The sequence below is a fragment of the Megascapheus bottae genome, chromosome 22 (genome assembly GCF_031878675.1).
Source record: "Megascapheus bottae isolate mThoBot1 chromosome 22, mThoBot2.hap1, whole genome shotgun sequence".
Taxonomy (NCBI): domain Eukaryota; kingdom Metazoa; phylum Chordata; class Mammalia; order Rodentia; family Geomyidae; genus Megascapheus; species Megascapheus bottae.
The window spans coordinates 11,717,146-11,725,590 of NC_143530.1; the positions used below are offsets into that span (position 1 = coordinate 11,717,146).

Sequence of the window (8,445 nt, forward strand, 5' to 3'; positions counted from 1 at the left end):
TTTGGGGGGGGTCATTCCTGGGGCTTGAACTCAGGGCCTAGGTGCTCCTCTGAACTCTGCCTCAAAAGATAGCACTCTGCCACTTTGAGACACAGTACCACTTCTGGCTTTCTGGTGGTTAATTGGAGATAAGTATCTTACAAACTTTCCTTCCCCACCTAACTTTGTTGTTGTTCTTGTTTAACCAGTCTTGGGGCTTGAACTCAGGGTCTGGGCACTGTCCCAGAGCTTCTTTTGTTCAAGGCTAGCATTCCACCGCTTGAGCTACAGTGCCACGTCCATCTTTTTCTGTTTATGTGGTTCTAAAGAATTGAATCCCAGGGCCCGGGAGTTTGGCCTAGTGGTTAAAGTGCTTGCCTTGCATGCCCAAAGACCCGGGTTCGAGTCCTCGGTACCACATATAGAAAAATAAAAAAAGCCGGAAGTGGTGCTGAGGCTCAAGTGGTAGAGCTCTAGCCTTGAGAAAGTCCAAGGACAGTGCTCAGGCCCTGAGCTCAAGCCCAGGACTGGCAAAAAAAAAAAAAAAAAGAATTGAATCCCAGGCTTTATGAATGCTAGGCAAGTACTCTATCATGAAGCCACATTCCTAGCCCTACCCGGGCTAACTTTGAACTGGGATCCTCAGTCTCAGCCTCCTGAGTAGCTAAGATTACAGGCATGAGCCACCAGAGCCTGGCTAAAGAGATTTTTAATTTAAAATATAGTGCCACATTACTTATTTTTTAAATGTACAATTATATGTAATTATACTTATTTATGAGTAATATTTATTTTTGTATTCTAAAAGGAGACACATCAGTTTTCCACATTCAAATCCTGTTAACATGACATCTTGTTGGAAAGTTCTCTGCCCATATACTTAACATAGCAAACTGCCACTCTGTGTGTGGTTCATTTGTTTGTTGTTGTTGTTCAGTCTTTCCCTCTCCTTTTTTTTCACCCAAGTATGGGGATTAAATTCAGGGCCTCACATTTAGGTTCTACCTTTTGATATCTCACTGTCCTTTTAGTTTTGAATTCATTTTTTTCAGGTAAGATCTGTGTTTTGGAGGGGCTCGGAACATGGTCTGGTGGTATAGAGTGCTTCCCTAGCATGCATGAAGTCCTGAGTTTGATTCCTCGGTGCCACATACACAGAAAAAGCCAAAAGTGGCACTGTCGATGAAGTGGTAGAGCTCTAGCCTTGAGAAAGCCCAAGGACAAAAAGTTCTGTGCTTTCATATGGCAGCCTCAAACTAGGATCCTCTCCTTCCCAAGCAGCTGAACCTGTAAACATGGTCCACAACTAGTTTTGGGGTGTTTTTTTTGTTGTTGTTTTTTGTTTTGTTTTGTTTTGTTTTTTTGAGATAAGGTCACTTTTGCTGGGGTTGTCCTCAAACCATGATCTTCTTATCTGTGTCTCTTGAGTAGCTAGGATTACAGAATACTAATTGTTCTAAATTTTTTTTCATCCACAATATTTAGCACCTTCTGATTATATTTGTTTTATATGCCCTTCCTGAACATATCTTTTCTTTCCACCAGTCCTAGCAGAGCCCAGGCACTATCACTGAGCATCTCTGTGGTCAAGGCCTAGTGCTCTTATCACTTGAGCTACAGTGTCACTTCTGGCTTTTTCTGTGTATGTGGTACTCAGGAATCAACCCCAGGCCTTCATGCATGCTAGGCAAACACTCTACCATTGAGACACCTTCCCAGCCCCACAGTAAAGTTTTTTTGTTGATTCACTGCCATATCTGATATAGTAGGTACTTAATATTTAATTAATTGCAGAGAATTGACACTGAGGCAAATATAAGGAGGGCAGCCATCATATGCTTGTTGGCTTTCTGTCTGGTTTATGTTTCAAGTTTCTGTGTTTTTGTGTTTGCAACACTTTCTGGATACTTTCTTACCATATGGTACCTTTTTTTTTTTTTTCAACTCTGATACAATTGTTTCTTTCCCTTTTACTCCCACAAAATTAATCTTTTTTTTTTTTTTGGTCCTCCTGGGACTTAAACTCTGGGCCTGGGCCCTGTCCCTGAGCTCTTCAGCTCAAGGCTACTGCCCTACCCCTTAAGCCACAGCACCACTTCTAGTTTTCTGATGGTTAATTGGAGATGAGTCCCACAGACTTTAGTGCCCAGGCTGGCTTTGAACCTCCATCCTCAGATCTCAATCTCCTGAGTAGGTAGGATTCCAGGCATGAGCCACCAGCATTCAGCTGTTGAATATTCTTTTAATACAAGTTCCAGGGTTCATGACTGCAAAATTGAATCCCGTGTCTCTTAAATTGCTTCGGTGTAGAGGTTTCTTCCCATTGTTTATACATTTTACTTATTCAGTAAATTCCAGTTTTGCTACTGCATACCTAATATATTTAACGTGCTTTGTTTATCCAAGATTCCCTTTGTTGTTGTTTGTCATGGGGCTTGAATTCTGGACCTGAGCACTATCCCTGAGCTCTTTAGCTCATGGCTATGGATCTACTATTTGAACCACTTCTGGTTTTCTGGTGGTTAATTGGAGATAAGTGTCTCGCAGATTTCGTGCCCGGGCCAGCTTTGAGCTGTGATCCTCAGATCTTAGCCTCCTGAGTAGCTAGGATTACATACATGAGCCACGGGTGCCCAGCAAGATCCACATTTGATAAGCAAGGATTCTTCATAAGTGGTTATATATTCGAAAGTTCCACCTTTTATTTCAATATAATTAGCACATAGCAAAGAAATTTTTTAATTGGGTCTAAATTAAGGTCATTTATTTATTGAAGTTAAATTTTAGGTAAATGAGCAAACAATTTTGTTTGGAGTACTCTTTCTTTTTTTTTTTATAAAGCTATTACTATTAATCTGTATACCTATATTCAGGTTAGACTTACCGTTTACAGAACTAATTTGAAGTAGCAGTTTGTAGGGCAGCAGAGCATCAAAATGATATTTGAAGTGACCTAAAAGTAACCTTGGTTTGGGAAATTTTTCAGGTAGTATATTTTTATCTGTTATTAATCTTGATTTTTTTTTAACTTTTTTAAACAAATATTAAAATACTTTCTTTTTCATGAACTCAGCACAAACATTTCACTGAAGATATTCAAACAAGGCAGTACCGCTCTCTGGAGGTTCTGATAGGATCTGGCTATAATACCCCTGCTGACATTTGGAGTACAGCGTGCATGGTAATATTCTTTCCCTCATGTCCTTCACTCATTCTGTATTAGTGACATACCTTGTTGAAACAGAAAAAGAATTTGACATAGGTGACTTATCATATAAACTTTGTCCTATAGCTGGAGAGATCTAAATTGAGAACAGCTGCTATAAGGCATTGTTGGTTTGGATTAGGAGATTACTAGTGTCTTTATCCTTTTAGTATTTATTTGCTGACCAGTGACACACAACTGGGGACTTCATTGTGTATAATTCAGCAACTCCTTTCATCTTTGCAACTCACCTAGATGTGAAGTCCAATCACCCACGGATCCATTCCTTACTGCTTTGTCTCTGGCATGCAGCCACTCAAATAGTCAAATTTAATAGATAGAAAATGACTTCCTGCAAACAGCTTTATATGGCAAAAACCTCAAGATCTTATCATCATTTCCCTTTTATTTGTTTACTTGTGTCTCTTCCACAAGGATATATATCTTGTTACATATAATTACATGTTTACGTTTTGTTTTTTTGCGGGTCCTGGGGCTTGGGGTTTGGGTATTATCCCTGAGCTCCTTTGCTCAATACTAACAAGCACTCTATACCACTTGAGCCACAGCTCAACTACCTCTGGTTTTCTGGTGATTAATTGTAAATAAGAGTCTCACAGAGCCTGGCACCCTTGTTTCACACCTGTAATCCTACCTACTCAGGAGGCTAAGATCTGAGGATCATGGTTCAAAGCTATCCCTGTGTGTGTAAGACTCTTATCTCAAATTAACTGCCAGAAAACTGGAAGTGGAGCTGTGGCTCAATGTAGTAGAGCTCTAGCTTTAAGCTGAAGAGCTCAGGGACAGCGCCCCAGGCCAAGTTCAAGCCCCACGACCAACCAAAAATAAAAAGTCTCACAGACTTTCTTATCTGGACTGGCTTTGAACCATGATTCTCAGATCTCAGCTTCCTCACTAGCTAGAATTACAGGTGTGAGCCACCAGCATCTGGCTGATTGCATGTTGTAAGTGGGTTCTTTCTGTATACTTACAATGCTAACTACTTGAGGGTCTTTGAAGATTTGATAGGGCATAATTACAAGTTGTCCATGTTGGAGAGTAGAGTCCTGATGTGTTGAAGTATATTGTTTCCAGATGAATAATAAGCATCTCTTAGAATACTCAAACACTGATTATCTGTTTGCAAGAGGTTTTCTTATTGTAGGAAGCATGTACCCTTTTCATCCTAGTTGGCGAGTGCTAACCTATTGGTCACATAAGTTGGTTCCTAGATCCATTGCCATTTTTTTCCTAATTTTCTATAGGCTAGATGTGTTCGCTTCATCTTGGACAGTTTAAGCTGTGCTTTCTGTTGCAATTATTAGATGTTTTTACCAAACATTAAAGAGATATAGATATTTGAGTATTTGCTTTGTAGTGTAGAATTCATTGTCTAGCAATATGAAATTATAATGAAAATCTATTCTTCTAACAAACAGCTTAGTAATCCAGCATCACCTTAATATCTAAGTATGCCCTTTTTTGACCCAAAAGAACAATTCCAAAGAGCTTTAATGCTAGTTTTGTTTTTCTAAGTGCACATATTTATAACTATAGTTACTACACTGGCCTGTAAAATACTACAGCTTTTACTGTATGTGACTTTGTACCCATTGTCCAACCTCTCCTCATTCCTTGCTGAATGGTTTGGGTTTTTTGTTTGATTTGTTATTATTTCTTTGATCTTCCTCTATGGAATAACTTACATATTTGGTACAAATTCAATCTCTTTTTTTTTTTTTTTGCCAGACCTGGGCTTGAGCTCAGGGCCTGAGCACTGTTCTTGGACTTTCTCAAGGTTAGAGCTCTACCACTTCAGCTTTTTTCTATGCATGTGGTACCAATGAATCGAGCCCAGGTCTTCATGCATGCTAGGCAGGCACTCCACCACTAGGCTAAACTCCCAACCACTTCAATCTCTTTTTTTATGCTTCACTAAGATACTAATGTAGGCTGGGCATGGGTGGCTCACTGGTGTTTTCATGTGCCATCTTCTTTTGCATAGGCTTTTGAACTAGCCACAGGTGACTATTTGTTCGAACCTCATTCAGGAGAAGAGTATACTCGAGATGAAGGTAAGTCCACTTAATCAAAGTGGTTCGTTATACTTGCTATATATGGGTAAAATCATTTGTTCTAACTAAGAACCTTGGTAACCTTGTCAGTTTATTAATGACAGCACTATAAAAAATTAAACCAGGTGCCAATGGCTTGTGTCTGTAATCCTAGCTACTCAGAAGGCTGAGATCTGAGGATTGCACTTTGGTACACTGTTGTTTTCTTTTGTTCTGTGCTGGTCTTGGCCTGAACTTGGGGACTGACACTGGCCCTGAGTTCTTTAGCTCAGAGCCAATGCTCTTAACATTTGAGCACAGTTCCACTTCCAGAACTGTGGTTTGAAGCCAGCCTAGGCAGGAAAATCCATGAAACTCTTCTTGTTTTTAAGCACGGGGCTTGAACTCAGAGCCTAGGCTCTGTCCCTAAGCTTTTTCCCTCCAGGGCAGCACTCTGCCACTTAGAGCCACAGCACTACTGCCATTTTTCTGGTAATTGTAGGTAAGAGTCTCACAGAATTTTTTTTTCCCACTTCTGTTGATACTGCAATTTTAAACTCTGTTTTAGAGATGAGGGAAGTCCATGTGAATGAGTTAATCATTTGAATTAAAAATGATTAGAGAAATATCTCACCTTCTTTCCTAATACGTAGGCAGCACTAGTAGTATAACCTCCTATTGTGAAGAATATATTCTTTAGTGACTTTGCTTTGCTCTAGGCTTTGGGTCTTTTAGTTGCTAGGATTTTCTTTGTTGTTGTTTTTGTTTTTGTTTCAGGCGGTTAGTATTGGGACTTAAACTCGGGATCTTGCACTCTCTCTGGCTTTTTCTCTCAAGGCTTATATTCTCCACTAACCTTGAGCTGAAGAGCTCAGGGACAGTGCCAAAGCCCAGAGTTCAAGCCCCATAACCAACCAAAAAAAATAGATGTCTATTATATAGTATTTTCTCCAGAAGATGTGCACTTGAAAGTTTCTTAATGTTTCAATAAATATATGTTTAAAGTCATTTATAAAAGCCCTTTTCTCCCTGGCTCGGTGGTCACGCCTGTAATCCTAGCTACTCAGAAGGCTTAATAGTTACTTGTAAATAGCGAGTTCTTGAAACAGTTATTGATAGTAAATCTTTAATAACCAGCCTTTGAGTCTACTCCTTTTACCCATCTTTTTTTTTTTTTTAAATCACATTGAACATATTATAGAACTGATAGGAAAAATTCCAAGACATAGTCTTAAAAATATTTATGGGCTTTAGTCTCAGAGATACTATTGTTAAATGAGGTTTCATCTAGGTGGTCCCAAGAAGCAGAGCACTTAACACTAAGATTCGTTTTTAGTGATCACTTAAGTCCCACTGCGAGTTGAGTGATTGGTATTTACATAATTTTATAAATTCTCCATTGTGGGGCCTGAAGTTTTGTCTAGTGGTAGAGTGCTTGCTTAGCATGCACAAAGACCCAGGTTTGATTCCTCCGTACCACATACACATAGAAAAAGCCAGAAATGGTGCTCTCACTCAAATGGTAGAGTGCTAGCCTTGAAAGCCCAAGTTAAGTGCTCAGGCCCTGAGTTCAATGCCCAGAACTGGCAAAAAACAAAAAAATCTCCATTGGATGGATTCCATTTCTTATTTAGGACATAGGGTAAGCCTGAAAGCCTGTGTGTGGGACTCTTGCTGCCAGTGTCTAGAGCTACATTTGTTACTCGGGTTATGTACATCTCTCTTTTTCTCCCTTTTAACATACAGATCACATTGCATTGATCATAGAACTTCTGGGAAAGGTGCCTCGCAAGCTCATTGTGGCAGGGAAATATTCCAAGGAGTTCTTCACTAAAAAAGGTAAAAAGCAAATAAATTTTAAGTCCCTCTGTCCAGTGTTCCAATACCCTTGTTTGGCTTAATGGAGAAAAACGTCAACTCGCAGCTGCTTTACTGTGCACCAAGCTAATCATTTCTAAATAGAAAAAGACTATATCCTTATATGAAGTTAATATGTATATAGTGCCTTAGGTATAATTAGTGATTCCTGTAACACTTCCAGAAAGTGGATGGCTTACGCTGTGTAACGTATTAAAAGAAGAAACAAAGATGAAACTCTTTGAATTTTTTATTTACCTATATCTTGTGCATTCCAAATAAAATTAAATGTGAAAACCTAACCTCTAAGGATCTAGAAAATGGTCTGGCCTTTGTAGACAAAATCAGATTAAGTTTGTGTATATATCATGTAGTTAAGAAAAGTCATGCACTATCTGCAGAAAAGATGCCAAATAAATGTCAAAAAAATTTGAGGCTGGGCACAATGGCTCACACCTATAATCCTAGCTACTCAGGAGGATGAGATCTGAGAATCAAAGTTCAAACCAGCTTGGGCACAAAAGTGTGTGAGACTTTTATCTCCAATTAACCACCAGAAAACCAGAAGTGGCGCTGTGGCTCAAGGGGTAGGGCAGTAACCTTGAGTTGAAGAGCTCAAGGACAGCGTCCAGGCCCAGAGTTCAAAGTTCCATGATCGACAGGGGGAAAAAAAGCGGGGGGGAGGGAGGGATTTTAAGCATTTAGGGGTTTTTTGTTTTTTGGTTTTTTTTTGCTAGTTTTCCTGGGCACTGTTCCTGAGCTTCTTTTTGCTCAAGGCTAGCACTCTGTCACTTGAGCCAGAGTGCCACTTCTGGCTTTTTCTGTTTATGTGGTACTGAGGAATCGATCCCAGGACTTTATGCATGCTAGACAAGCACTCTACCACTTAGCCACATTCCCAGCCTAAGCTCTTAATAATACAAATATCTTTAAAATTGTCTCCCAATGATGCATTTCTAGTTAAGGCTATAGCTCAATAGATTACTTGTTTAGCATGTGCATCCCCAGCGTAGTAAGGAATAAATTTGATTGAAATTTCCAAGTAATGCTGCTATATCTGAAATCTAAGGCTGGGGATTGTTCAGATGGTGTAATACGCCCACCTAGCAAGCAGAAGGTCCTGAGTTCAAACCTCAGTACTGCCCCTGTCCCCCATAAAATGTTTTTTTATCTGAAATGTTACATAGATTTATATTTGTATGCTGTTGGCTATTTTGAGTCAATATTTGCTAGACTATTGAGCTAGAAAATATACTAGTATGTTCCTATATAATGATAGGCTGGGCTGCCTGATTGCACATTTGAGGTCTACATTGATAGATTGATTACTGGATCTTGCTTCTTGTACTA

The 8,445-nt window shown here is 39.4% G+C and overlaps 1 protein-coding gene across 2 annotated transcripts in view; it reads left to right on the top strand.

Moving 5' to 3' along the window:
• Srpk1 (SRSF protein kinase 1) overlaps nucleotides 1-8,445 on the top strand; it is a 38,707-nt gene that overhangs the window by 29,705 nt on the left and 557 nt on the right. For both annotated transcript variants that reach the window (XM_090355807.1, XM_090355806.1), the window contains 3 exons: nucleotides 3,053-3,160; nucleotides 5,190-5,259; nucleotides 6,985-7,077. In XM_090355807.1, the coding sequence (XP_090211933.1) occupies nucleotides 3,053-3,160; nucleotides 5,190-5,259; nucleotides 6,985-7,077 (271 nt within the window). The remainder of the gene's footprint in view (nucleotides 1-3,052; nucleotides 3,161-5,189; nucleotides 5,260-6,984; nucleotides 7,078-8,445) is intronic.